At 36.3% G+C, this 14,369-nt stretch overlaps 1 protein-coding gene across 2 annotated transcripts in view; it reads right to left on the bottom strand.

The window, feature by feature from the left end:
• Positions 1-3,263: 3,263 nt before the first annotated feature.
• Positions 3,264-14,369, bottom strand: part of SEC24A (SEC24 homolog A, COPII coat complex component) — a 106,858-nt gene continuing 95,752 nt past the window's right edge. Inside the window, exons 20-23 of one of the 2 annotated variants that reach the window (XM_064276451.1) lie at positions 10,400-10,504; positions 9,998-10,090; positions 7,550-7,653; positions 3,264-6,914 (exon numbers count right to left, since the gene is read on the bottom strand). In XM_064276451.1, the coding sequence (XP_064132521.1) occupies positions 6,800-6,914; positions 7,550-7,653; positions 9,998-10,090; positions 10,400-10,504 (417 nt within the window). In that variant the 3' untranslated portion in view covers positions 3,264-6,799. Of the gene's footprint in view, positions 6,915-7,549; positions 7,654-9,997; positions 10,091-10,398; positions 10,505-12,985; positions 13,205-14,369 lie in introns of those variants that run through there. The other variant, XR_010319338.1, reaches the window with a different exon arrangement.

Genomic DNA, 14,369 nt, shown 5'->3' with positions numbered 1-14,369 from the left:
GGTAGCTGAAAAACTGAGTGAAAGAGAGAGAGAGCAATAGGAAGAAAGATAGAAGGTGTAGGAGGGAACCTGGTCACTTAGTGTCTGTAGATGATGGTCGGATCTTCGGATTTTTTTTTCTAAGCATAATGGGAAGTCATTGGAGTATTTTGAGCAGGGGAGAGACATGATGTGACTTAGGTGTTAAAAGGCTCACTGTGTATCAGTATTGCCCAATAGAACTTCCTTCAGTAATGAAAATGTTCTGTCTGTGCTGTCAAATACGGCAACCACCATGTGGCTGGAGTCTTCAGGTGGCACAAGTGGTTAATGCACCTGGCTGCTAATCGAAAGGTTGGCTGTTCAAAACTACTCAGGGGCACCTCAGAAAAAGGCCTGGTGGTCTAGTTCCCGAAAAATCAGCCACTGAAAACCCTTTGGAGCGCAGTGTTACTCTGACACACATGGGGTCACCAGTAGTCAGACTCAATATCAACTGGTTTAATGTGTGGTTACTGAGCACTTGAAATGTGGTATGACTGAGGAACTGAAATTTTTAAAATTTATTTTAGTTAATTTAAAATTATATTTAAATAGCCACATGTGGTTAATGGCTACCATATTGGACAGTGCAGCTCTAGATGTTGTGCTGAAGATAAACTAAAGAGGAGCAAGAATTGAAGCAGGAAAATTAGTCAGGAGTCTACTGAAATAGTCCCAATAAGAGATGATGGACACTTGTTATATTTTCCTGATGGGAAAGGCAATATTCAGCATGAGTGAAGTCTGCACAACTTGACTAAGGCTCTGACTCATAGTGACCCTATAGGACAGAGTAGAACTGCCCAAACGGTTTCCAAGGGGCTCCTGGTGGATTCAAACTGCTGACCTCTTGGTTAGCAGCCATAGCTTAACCACTAAGCCACCAGGGTTTCCAGAATAAGGGACAGTATCAGTAAGTGCTATAACATACAATTTTGCAACAACAGTAATAACAACCAAAAAGTTATGTGTGTGGTTACATAGGTAGACACATATGTATATGTAGATAGGAAGGCATATGTGGGTACATGTGCCTGCATGTAGAAGTGTACCTATAGGCACGCATATGTACATACGTGTTTGTGTGTACTGCATATATATTCATGTATTTATGTATGTATGTAAAATAAAGCACATGGGTGCAGTTACAGAGACTTCCTAGACACATCCAAACACCTCTCGGGATTGGGTTACTGGGTTAAAAGGCTTGAGACCTTAGTCTCCTGGGACAACTCGGTCAATTGTCATAACATAGTTCATGATGTTCTACATCCTAGTCTGGTAAGTATTGTCATAGTGTCTGGGGTCTTAAAAGCTTGCGAGCAGCCATCTAAGATACAACTATTGGTCTCTCCTTGCCAGGGACAAAAGAAGAAGATGGAAACCAAAGACTAAAAGAAGAAACTAGTCCATGGGACTAGTAGCCCACATGAACCACAGCCTCATCTAGCCTGAGACCAGAGCTAGGTGGTGGCTAGCTACTACTACTGACCATTCTGACCAGGGACACAATAGAAGGTCCTGGATAGGAGAAAAATGTAGAACAAAACTCAAATTCCTAAAAAAGGCCAGACTTACTGGACTGATAGAGACTAGAGGAACCCCTGGACTATTGCCCTAAGGTACCGTTTGAACTTGGAACTGAAGCAGCCCCCTCGAGCTCACCTTTCATCCAAATGATAGATCAGCTTATAAAATATCACCCAGAAGTACTTTGCTCCCTTAAATAATCAACTATATGAGACCAAATGGTTAACATTTACCCTAAAGGAAAGATGAGAAGGTAAGCAGGGGCAGGTAAGCTAGATCAATGGAAATAGAACAAACAGAATGGAAAGAATGAGAATGCTGACACATTATAAAGAAATGTAACCAATGTCACAGAACCATTTGTATAAAAATAGTTAAATGGATACCGACCACTCTGACTGGGATCATAACAGACCATCGCGGTCAGAGTAGGAGAAAAATGTAGAACAAAAAATCTTCAAAAAAAGACCAGACTTACTGGTCTGACAGAGATTGGAGGAACCCCCAAGACTACAGCCCTAAGACACCCTGTTTTTTTGCCAAAAAAATTTTTATTGTACTTTTAGATGAAGGTTTACAGAACAAGCTGGCTTCTCATTAAACAGTTAGTATATATATTATTTTATGACATTGGTTAACAGCCCCATGTCAACACTTTCCCTTCTCGACCTTGGGTTCCTGATTACCATCTTTCCTGTTCCCTCCTGCCTTCTCGTCCTTGCTCCTGGGCTGGTGTGCCCCTTTAGTCTCATTTTGTTTTATGGTCCTGTCTAATCTTTGGCTGAAGGGTGAACCTCAGGAATGACTTCATTACTAAGCTAAAACGGTGTCCGGGAGCCATACTCTGGGGGTTTTCCAGTCTCTGTTGGGCCAGTAGCTCTGGTCTTTTTTGTGTGTGGGTGAGTTAGAGTTTTGTTCTACGTTTTTCTCCAGCTCTGTCTGGGACCCTCTATTGTGATCCCTGTCGGAGCAGCCTAAGACACCCTTTTGAATTGGAACTGAAGCCATTCCTTGAGACCACCTTTCAGCAAAACCGTAAAAACCTGTTGCCATCCAGACGATTCTGACTCATAGCGATCCTGGAGGACAGGGTAGAACTGCCCTACAGGGTTTCCAAGGACTGACTCGTGGATTGAACTGCTGACCTGCTGGTTAGCAACTGAGTTCATAACCACTATGCCACCAGGGCTCTAGGCAAACCATACATAGACGGGCCCATAAACAATAATACCTGAGAGGAACGCGCTCCTTAGAACCATCAACTATATGCGATCAAAAGGGCCCCAAAGCAAAGACAATAAGGCAGGAAGGGGTAGAAAATCATAATGAAAGGAAACGGGGAAACTAGGATGGAAACACGGAGAGCGCTGCCACATCGTGGGAAATGAAACCAATATCATAGGACACTTTATGTACAAATTATTGAATGGGAAACTAATTCTGTAAACATTCACCTAATGCACAATAAAAAATTAAAAAAAATTGTTGAATGGGAACCTAATTTGCTGTGTAAACTTTCACCTAAAACACAATATTATTAAAACAAACAAGCAAGCATTACGGAACAAAACAGGTAGAAATAAGTTTAAAAAAAAAAAAGGTATAAAAATCAATCTCGGAAATGAAAAATGCAGCTATGCAAATACAAAATTCAATACAGGAGATTAAACTCTAATTTGGACATAGTAAAAAAGAAAAAAAGGAATTAGTGAAGACATACAACTAATAGGAATTCTGGAGATAACAAAAGAATAAAGGGAATGGCAGAGAAGGAAATATTTACAGGGAAAATAGCTGAAAAATTCCCAGAATTGAAGATGGACAACAATCTTCAAATTAATTAAAAGTGTGCTCTGAATAACAAGCAGAAAAACAACAAAACCCAGAGTAGTAAAACCATAGAGCTTTAAGAATAAAACAAAAATCTTAAAATATACCAGGGATTATCATCAAATGAACAATTAGACTGGCAACAGTTTTCTGATCAGTAAAAAAGTGTCCAGAAGACAATTACATAATATCTTTTTAGTTTTTATCGTGCTTTAAGTGAAAGTTTACAAATCAAGTCAGTCTCTCATACAAAAATTTATATATACCTTGCTATATACTCCTAGTCACTCTCCCCCTAATGAGACAGCACACTCCTTCTCTCCACCCTTTATTTCCGTGTCCATTCAGCCAGCTTCTGTCCCCCTCTGCCTTCTCATCTCCCCTCCAGACAGAAGCTACCCGATTATATAGTATCTTTAAAACACCGAGAAAAAAATAACCTTTAACCTCCCAGGCACCTACTTATGAGTTTTAAAACACCTTCAACAATTGACTTAACTTGTAAGCACAACGTAGTTGGCATTGGCAAATTGTTTATATCACTTTAACAAGTCACTGTATGTAATCTCTTTCAATTAACTTTATTGAATAGCCAAACTCATAAATTAGCACAGATCAAATGATTATTTGCATGGGTTACAAATGACTGTTTTTAACAGGAATAAAACTGTGAAAATTACAAACTGTATAAAGGAGGACAAATCTTGTTTCTTAACATTTCAGAGAAGCAAGATTTAACACAACACATTGAAGATCAATACATCTGAATTTAAGAACAAGAATTTAATGTTACAATATTATACACTACTTTACAAAATTAAAACTTCTATATAAGGATTATATTTGTAATAGTTAACAAAATCTTAAAATCACATTTGGTGGTCCCCTAGATAATAGCTGTTATGCATCTTTGATTAGAAGAAATAAATCTTTTATTCTAATTATTGCAAAACAGTCTATTAGACTAAATACATTATATTAAATTAAAAATAATGAAAATATATGCAAACTAAAATAACTGGTACTGCTTGAATGGTATTAGTATGTCAGACGTACAGAAATGTTATTTTAAAAATCCTAGAAATTAGAAAAATAGAGTACTTTTTATGGTAGAACCGTCATGCTCAGATTTAAATACCAAGATTGCCCTTATCTTTTACTTTAGTAGTTGTAGATCTGTAGAAAATTCAAGGATCTTTCATGATAATTTACAACTATCATAAAAAAAATATGGCATATTGTAAATCTTAGTTGCTTTACATCAAAAAGTAATACAAGATGAGATAGGAGGTGCTGCCCCACTGCCCCCCCAAAAAAGAAAAAAATCAAACTAAAAATCACATTCAATATTGCAAAGAATTGCTTAACATCAATGTCCCCAAAAGGTTCATTCATTCCTTCATTATCTGGAGATTGAAGATGAAAAGTATTGTGAACATAAAACGAATTTTTATGACCTGGCTACGATCAAATTATTCTGGATTGCACATGTTACACAATACCTGAAATAATTTTTAAAGTAAAAATTTTAAAGTAAATCTGTCAAATATGCTAACAAAGCATGTGGTAATAACGAGAGTCATATCCACCTAGGGATGAAGTGTGAGGCACAAGGAAGATTACTGTCCCTAGAAGCACAAACTTTTCCCTCTGGGAGATCCTTTACTGTTAAGAAGGGACTTACAAATATCAACATTTAAAATTCACATTAAGAAGAGAATTTGTTATTTTAAGAAAAACCAGTGCATAACAGTGACTCTTAGTTTCTTTAAAAGGGAAAATATAAATTTATTTTAATTTGCTATAATTTGCAATTTGCTTCCTAAAAAATGAAGCTGTTTTGAAGAAAACTTGCAGTTCAATGTACAACTTGCACACTGAAAACAAACCTTAACACTGCTTAAGGGAGATGATATTTTTATAAAACACAATTATTCTGATCCAGTTGGCAAGCAGTAGCTGTACACTCTAGTGGGACCACCTTTTTTCCCATCCCAGAACATCTCAGTTGAAGTCAGCTCATGTTGATGTAAACCTGAAAGTTACTATTTCGTTGGTGATCATATGAGACCAAAATTGTAAACACATTTTCCAACCCATTAAAACAAAAAATCTTTTTATCAAATATTATACACGAACATCTTTTACTTTCAGAAGTTCATACAAGACAAACTGAATCTGTGAAAACTGAGCCAAACTCTTAAAGATATTGTATCACAGCACTTTAAATATAAAAAGGCGCATAATTTACCTATTTGTAAACAAAATTCGCTTAACACTTTTGACTATAATATTTCTCTGAATCAAAAAAGCAGTCTTTAAGCATGTTCAGAAATCAAGTTTCTTTCATAACTTCATTGTTATCAGATTTGTGTGATCTTAATATCCACCAAATCAAACAGCAGCATTCACGTTTTAATGTTTTTATATCCAAGAATAAAAATTTCTTATGAGCGACTTCCAATTTAATTATTAAACTCCTTAGAAAAATGTTACTGATGCATTTGAGACAGCATTTAAAACCTTTAATTTCTTTCAATCACCCTCATTTCACCAAAATAACACTTTTATTATACATCACAGGGCAGAATTGTTCCAAACAAAGCCCACTTAAACAATCAAGATAATTAAAGTTCCCATCTCCCTATCATCATTGCCCAGTCCCAATACATTTATGAAGACAGCTCCGATTCTTTTCACTGCAGAGTAAGACAGAATGTCCAAGAATTCTTGAGGCAAATCAGAAAACCACTTCATTATAGTTTTCACTTCAAATCAAAGTGACTTTGTTCTTCAAGTATAGAGAATACTGACAGATTTTAAAGCTTGAATTTATATTGTTCTTCTTAAGCTAGAGTTAGTTTACTCTAGTTTTAGTTAACATGATGATCCTTTTCCTTCCTTAAAAAAGAAAAAAAAAAAAAAACAGGTACAGGAGATAGATTCTACTTTGTCTACATTCTATTCCTTTCTAAATTTTTTTTTAAGATCTTTATCAATAGATTTATAACTTCCCTGCAACACTTAGTCTTGTGAGGTTTTAAATGTAGCAGCCAAAAATTCAGAAAATTAAAAAATGACAAATATACACTTTGAACACAGAAATCTTTATTTTACAAAATGTACTTTGCCTCTGCAATATTGTCTCATTTCTTATTTCAATCCATAACAACACAAACATAATTGGCAACGAAGGAAAAAAGGTATCCAATCATACGTAGATACATTTTGAATTGAAAAGTACAGTATTCAGAGTTGCATGTTTGATTCTCGGCTACGGTCCTTTATTTGCTATAGCTTGTCAAAATCACAGTGAGAACATCTTAATCATCACATTAGTCCAAAAACCTAATAGAAAAGGAAGATATTATACGTTCTCAGGTGTTCCACATTATATAAGTAAAATTTCTTCATTTGCTCATTTATTCACTTGCTGCTGTATATGCAAGAGGAATTCATAGTATGATAACGCAGATTCTGTTCTGTCTTCTACCATGTTTTGAAGGAAGGTTGCCTTCATTGGATTCTCATCCCTTAGGAATAAAAGGTAAAAATATTTGTGTGCATTAGATAAAATTTAATAATAAAATAAACGGTGGTGTCACAAGGCTTTTGGCATATTCTGATAACCATCAAAACATTTACCATACAAATAGCTACTTCTACATACTTTCTCTGACAATACTTGGGAGATAATGATAACTTCATGTTGTATAGGGGAAAGTTTATAGTGGAATTAAAGAGAAATAGTTAAGTTTTTTACTAACAAGTTCATTAAAAATTTAGGAATTCTAATACTTGTGACATAAACACACATTGGATATAAAGCAATATTTATTTAGTACTTACTATTTATTGAGAGTAGCCCTGGTGGCACAGTGGTTAAGTGTTTGGCTGCTAACCAAAAGGTTGGCAGTTTGAATCCACCAGGTACTCCTTGGAAACTCTATGGGGCAGTTCTACTCTGTCCTGTAGGATCGCTATGAGTCGGAATCAACTCGACAGCAACAGGTTTGGTTTATTTACTGAGAAGAATTCTTTTTCTTTTTCCTATATCCTCCTAAAGAGTTTGCTTAAGCAATAAATCGCATACATATCTGATTCAAAACAGGTCCCTGCAGGGCAAAACAAACTGGTTCACTAAAAATAAGTGAAAAATTCAACTTACCTTATTACATAAAGTATTGGAAAAAATGGTCTCTGCTCTCTAAGCCAAGAGATGAAAGCTACTGTTCTGGTAGATTCTGGTGTATCAAGTTCTGGAAGACCCGTCTGGAAAACCAGTAATATCCGACTTATTTTAATCATATGTCTAATGTATCATCTATAAGCGGTTCTCAAACTTTAACATGTATATGAATCACTTGGGGATCTTACGGAAATGCAGTCACTGATGTAGGAGGTAGGGAGTTGAGATTCTGCATGTTTAAGGTGATGCATACCACATGCTACTTGGCTGAAAACCACAGTTTTCTAGTAAGGATCCAGAACAAGTGTTGGTAAACATTTTTTCTTAGAAAAAGATGCATAGTAACCTTTACTGTTGTTTCACTTACATCAACTCATATAATTTCTTTTAAATTTTATGGTGGTAAAAGATATTTAACAAAAATTTTGCCTTCTTTACTATTTTTAAGTATTCAATTCAGTGACATTAATTTCATTGACAATATTGTGCAAACATTACCACTACCCATTTCTAAAAGCTTTTCATCACTCCAAACAGTAACTCAGTACCCCTTAGGCAATAACTACCTCCTTCTCCTCTCCCTCCAATGCCTAGTTGTTGTTGCTGCTTTAAGTTGATGTCAAGTCAATTCCAACTCATAGTGACTCAACGTGGCAGAGTAGTACTGCCCCGTACAATTTTCTTGGCTGTAATCTTAGTGGAAGCAGATCGCCAGGCCTATCTTCCAAGGTATTGCTGGCTAGGTTAACCTTTAGGTTAACAGTCAAGCATAAACTGTTTTTGCCACCTAGGGACCTTCGGCCCCTGGTAATCACTAATAAACTTTAGTCTCTCTGCATTTGCCTATATTAGATATTTCAATCATACAACATTTCTCCTTTTGTGTCTGACTTATTCTACTTAGCATGACATTTTCAAGGTTCATTCATGTTGTAGCATGTATCAGAATCTCATTTCTCTTTATCACTGAATAATATTGCATTGTATGTATACACTGCATTTTGTTTATCCATTTATCTGTTGATGGACATGGGTTGTTTCCACCTTTTGGGTACTGTAAATAATGCTGCAATGAACATGGGTGTACAGGCAAATTTTTTATGAAAGGACCAGATAGTAAGTATGTTAGGCTTGGAGGTCATTTCTTTCTGTTCCAACTATTCAACTCTGCCATTAACGTAGCCATAGACAATACATAAATGATACGCATGGCTATGTTTCAATACAACTTTATTTAGTTTGCTGAACCCTGATCTAGAAGAACTTCCTAGCTCTTCTCTTCATTTTATTATGAGATCTAGAATTAACTGATTCATTCAGGTGGTTATTACAAATATCACCATTTCTCATCTCCTCACTACTTAAAACCCCTAGTCATTCAGTCCAGTAGTTTTGCTCAAGGTAAAATACATGAATACCCTATGAATACATTTATAGGCTGGAACCCTTTAATTCCTGCTGTGGAGTAAGAAATAAGCTAATTGCCACACTGGAGTACCTAGCAAATGACTGGTATTCAGTGGCAGTTGAATTAATATTGATTATTGCAGACTGTAATAATGGACTCTGACTGTCACTAGCTATATGACCTTGGACAAGTCACTAATAGCCTCATTTGTAAAATAAGACTGCTCTATGAATGGAGTTAAACCCATAAATATGAAAAAGTGTTGACATAAAATGCACATTCCAAACTTAGTTACAAATTGGTAGTAGGGACTAAAATATATGACATATAAATAAGACCATCTTTTATAATTAATTCTAACTTTATAATTCAAAATTATCTAAAATGCCATACAGTTGAACAAGTGCTTTCTCATGCATCATTTCAAATATTCCTCCATAAGCAAGAGCATTCTTATTTTACAAATGAGGGTATGAGGCTATTAGTGACTTGTCCAAGGTCATATAGCTAGTGACAGGCAGAGTCCATTATTACTGTCTACAATAATCAATATTAATTCAACTGCCACTGAGTACCAGTCATTTGCTAGGTACTCCAGTGTGGCAATTAGCTTATTTCTTACTCCACAGCAGCAATTAAAGGGATCCGGCCAATAAATGTTTTGTTATATATATTTTACCAAAAAAACCTCTTAAAAAGGGGACCCTGCTGAAGAGACAATGCAATCACTTGCCAAAAAGAAAAAAAACACAAAAACAAAAAAGTCAAACTAATGCCATTTGCAGCATGCTTTTTTTTTTGCCATTAACTAAATTCATTCCTTTCTCTCTACAATAGTAACTATGAATATTAATATTCCATATATAAGAACAGTTAAGTCAATGATACAAAACAATCTAAAGAATGCTATTAAAATATGACTATACTCAGCAAGAAGTAAAACCTGTAGAGATATTTTCCTTTTTAAAAAACTCTTGGAATTATGTTCTAATTTCATAATATCCTATTATCAACTTTACCATAGTCTGTGGAATTGATGCATAGCTTTGAACTCCTAGAACTTGGCTGAGAAAATTCTGTCCACAATTTTTTCCAACCCAAAGCATCATCTCCTGGAGAATAGGACAAAAAATTATTTTGAGATACTGTAACACTGAGTCTGTTCAGTCACTTTCTACCACACACGTTTTAGAAGGTCAAAAGATGAGTAAGTTTAGTGATAAGATATTATATGCTTGGCATGAAAGGAAGCTATGGAGGGAGAATGAGGGCTAGTACAAAATACAAAATATATAGGTTAAAAAGTACATCATCTGTTCAGGAAGAAGAATATTAAGGGGCACGAAGCCAAATGCTAACAAGTAAAAAGGTACAGTAAGTAATAGGCAGATAGAAGAGTCAGGTTCAGCCAAACTACTTACAAAGCCTGCATCCATGAGGAAAGCTCCATCCCTGCTCAGTTTCTCCACTGAAAGCTGAAGAATAGGGGGCTGAGGTATGGTTCTATCATTGATATTGAGAGCTCCCTAAGAAATTAAGTAAAAGATTAAAGCCTTTAGATACAGGTAATATGGAGTCACAGTTAAACATACAAAATGTATCAATAAATGTTCCCTCCAAGAGTTTGGGCCAATTATTCACATTTAAATATAAAGAAGATGAAGAAACACTTTTCACTTATTTGAACAAAGCCACTGTGAATCTCTGTAAAGCCAAATTAACCTCTGATCTTAGCTATTGTTTTAAAAACTAATGCAATATGCTTAGTTTCAGTTTACGGTGATGAAAAATCACATTGATTTATTGCTGTCAATAAGTTTTGTATACCTGTAGTAAGTTGAATTGGCAAAAGTTATGTGATAGATATATTTACAAAAAAAGAAAAAGAAAAAAAAAGAGTAGCTGCTAAGGTTGCTTATGTACTGCCAAATACCTCATGGGATTTGGTCCCTTGGTTGGGAGATTTAGGGTTACAGTATCATGGGACATCCTAGTTAACTGGCCTAATAACGTGTTCAGTGCATCTGTTCTACCTCCTAGTTCATTGCCTAGTGCCTGGGGTCTTAAAAACTTGCAAGCAGCCACCCAAGGCACGACAATTGGTCTCTATTCTCCTGGAGCAACAAAAGGAGAGCCAGGAACAGGAGGTAGCTATGGAATGCACGGTTAACTGCCTCCATGAACAACTGCCTCCTTTGCCATATGACCAGAAGAACTAGATGGTGCCTACCATTACTGAACATTTTGGTCAACGATTCCGTGGAATAATCCTGATCAAAAGTGGGAAAATGCAGAATAGAATTCAAATCCCCATGAATCCAGCCTTTCTAGAGGCATGGATGCTGGATGAACCCCTGAAACTACTGACCTGAGATAATCTTTAAAACTCAAACCAAAAATATTCCTTGAAGTCTTCTTAAACCTAAACAATAGTTTACCTTAACCAGTAAAAAATATCTGCCTTGAGCACTGTACTCTTTTAAGATCTATCCAGATGAGATCAAATTGACAACAGCAACTGGAAACATTAGAAGGTAACTTAGGAGGCAGTGAGTTTATGTTAATATGGGAGGAACAACTCAGAAAAGTAGGGTAAGAATAGTGGCACAACTTGAAGAATGAAATCAAAGTCACTGAATTCTACATGTAGATATTTTTGAATTGGTATATGTTCTGCTGTGTATATTCTCAACAACAGCAACAAAAAACTAATATAATAAATGCAATCTAGTATCCTGGAACAGATAAATGACATTAGTGAAACCCAAATCAAGTCTGGAATTTAGTTAATAATAACGTACCAATGTTGGTTTCTTGGTTTTTAAAAAAGTACCAGGGTTATGTAAGATTTTTAACAATAGGGGAAACTGGGTGAGAGGTACATGAGAATTTTCTATGTAATATTTGCAGCTTTTTTTAGAATCTAAAATTATTCCAAAATAAAAAGTTTATGAGAGAGACAGAAAATATGAGGATATTTCTTTCAAATCCAAGCAAAAATCTACAAATTGGTTCAGATTAGACCTTGCTTGGTTTGAAGTCATATGTACATCCTGAGGGAAGGAAAAACATCTAATGTAAATGAGATTTTATTCAGGAAACGGCTTTGCTTTGGTTTAGTCCAGTTGTGCTGACCTCCACTGTGTTGAATGTTATCCTTCCCTTCACCTAAAGTAAAAAAAGTAGTTCCTGTCTATTATCTATTTAGTAAACAACCCTCTCTCACCCTCCCTCCCTCCCCCTTCTCGTAACCACAAATGTAAATGAGATTTTAACAGTTCTTTCCAATTTGACATTTATTTATTAAAGCCAGAAATGGAAAATGCTCATTTATAATGACTCTTAGCACTGTTATCTGAAAATATTTTTTTTTAAATCTTAAAAAATTTCATAACTATTTATTTTGGATCAAAAATAAACTTAGGTATGTAATTGAGCCTTACCCAAGGGAGGAAGTGAAATATAGACCTAGTATCTAGCCTTATTTATTTATTTATTTATATAGCCTAGTGATAGTGATGTTATGTGAATATAGGTGGTTAAAAGTGGAAACACTGGGCAGTCCAACAATAGTAGAATGGTTTAATGACTTCGTAAAGTCATTAAAATGTATGCTTTAAAAAAATGTTTGCACACATGAAAATATGCTTAATTATCATGACGATCATGATGATGATGATGACGGTGATGATGGCTCAGTGGTTAAGAGCTATGGCTGGTACCCAAAACGTCGACAGTTCGAATCCACCAGGCACTCCTTGGAAACCCTACGGGGCAGTTTTACTGTGTCCTATAGGGTTGCTACGAGTCGGAACGAACTCGACGGCAATGGGTTTGGTTTGGCTACTTATGTGGTGCTTATTTTAGCCAGGCATTGTTCTAAGAGTTTTACATATATTAATTAATGTTCAAAACTACAAAAACAGCCGGATTCACATAGTATGACCACAATTAAGTAAAGCAAACAAAAACTATCCATAGACAATAAAGATAGGAAGAAAGTTTACCTGTAGAGGACATTTATTGTTCTGTCCTTTCGGCACCCCTTGTTCCTGCACTCCTCATTGTTTGAGAGACCTGTTCTTCCCACTTCAATGGTGAGGCTCTAGTTCTAACAGGGGCTATTAATCACAGTACCTTAAGACCTCTGGCCTTGGGGAAGGTGGGAGACAGAGGAAAGACCACAATCCAAATACAACCAATCAGAAGTGTTCCTTTGGGGCTTTCTAATGTGAACGAAAAAAAAAGGGAGCCTTGTCTTTCTCAGATAGTGAGGAAGGAAAGCTATCAGTGGTTATGCTTCCTAGTTTTGTAGAGAAGGCTAATCTGAAAGAATGAACCTCACACAGAGAGTTCTGAATCTGAAGATCTAGTAGATTCAGGGTCCAGTTCTACTCTTGCCTTTCCTGTGGTTTGTTTTTGAACATCATTCCAGTCCCGCTTTTGCCTAAGCTTACATGCAATCAAAAGTCTTTTTTAAATTGTGCTTTAGGTGAAAGTTTACAGAGCAAATTAGTTTCTCATTAAACAAGTAACACATCGTTTTAAGACACTGGTTGCCAACCCTGTAATGTGTCAACACTCTCCTCCTCTTCACCCCAGGTTCCCTGTTTCTATTCATCCGTTTTCCTGTCCCTTCCTGCCTTTTTGTCTTTGCTTTTGGGCTGGTGCGCCCATTTAGCCTCACATACATGACTGACTATGAAGATGTTCCTCACATGTGTTACTGTTTGCCCTATAGACAAGTCTAATCTTTGGCTGAAGGGTGAAACTCAGGAGTGACTTCAGTACGAAGTTAAAAAGGTATCCGGGGGGCATAGTCTTGGGGTTTCTCCAGTCTCTCTCAGATCAACAAGTCTGGTCTTATTTTGTGAATTTGGATTTTGTTCTATATTTTTCTCCTGCTCTGTCAAGGACCCTCTATTGTGATCCCTGTCAGAGCAGTTGGTGGTATAGCCAGGTACCATCCAGTTTTTCTGGGCTCAGTCTGGCAGAGGTTATGGTAGTTGTGGTCCATTAATCCTTTGGACTAATCTTTCCCTTGCGTCCTTGGTTTTCTTCATTCTCCTTTGCTCCAGCAGGGATGGGGCCAGTACATGTATCTTAGATGGTCGCTCGTAAGCTTTTAAGACCCCAGATACTACTCACCACAGTCGGACGTAGAACATTTTCTTTATAAACCATGTTATGCCAATTGAGCTAGATATCCCCTGAGACCATGGTCCCCAGCCCTCAGCCTAGTAACTCGGTCCCACAGGGAGTTTGGATGCGTCTGTGAAGCTTCTATGACTTTGCCTTGGTCAAGTTGTACTGACTCCCCCAGTATTGTGTACTGTCTTAGTCTTCGCCAAAGTTACCAGTTACCTACTATTCTAGTTAGCGTTTTGCCTT

The sequence above is a fragment of the Loxodonta africana genome, chromosome 2, assembly GCF_030014295.1.
Source record: "Loxodonta africana isolate mLoxAfr1 chromosome 2, mLoxAfr1.hap2, whole genome shotgun sequence".
In the NCBI taxonomy this organism is placed as follows: domain Eukaryota; kingdom Metazoa; phylum Chordata; class Mammalia; order Proboscidea; family Elephantidae; genus Loxodonta; species Loxodonta africana.
Note: the sequence above shows the minus strand (reverse complement) of the source record. Positions and strands in the feature narration are given on the sequence as shown.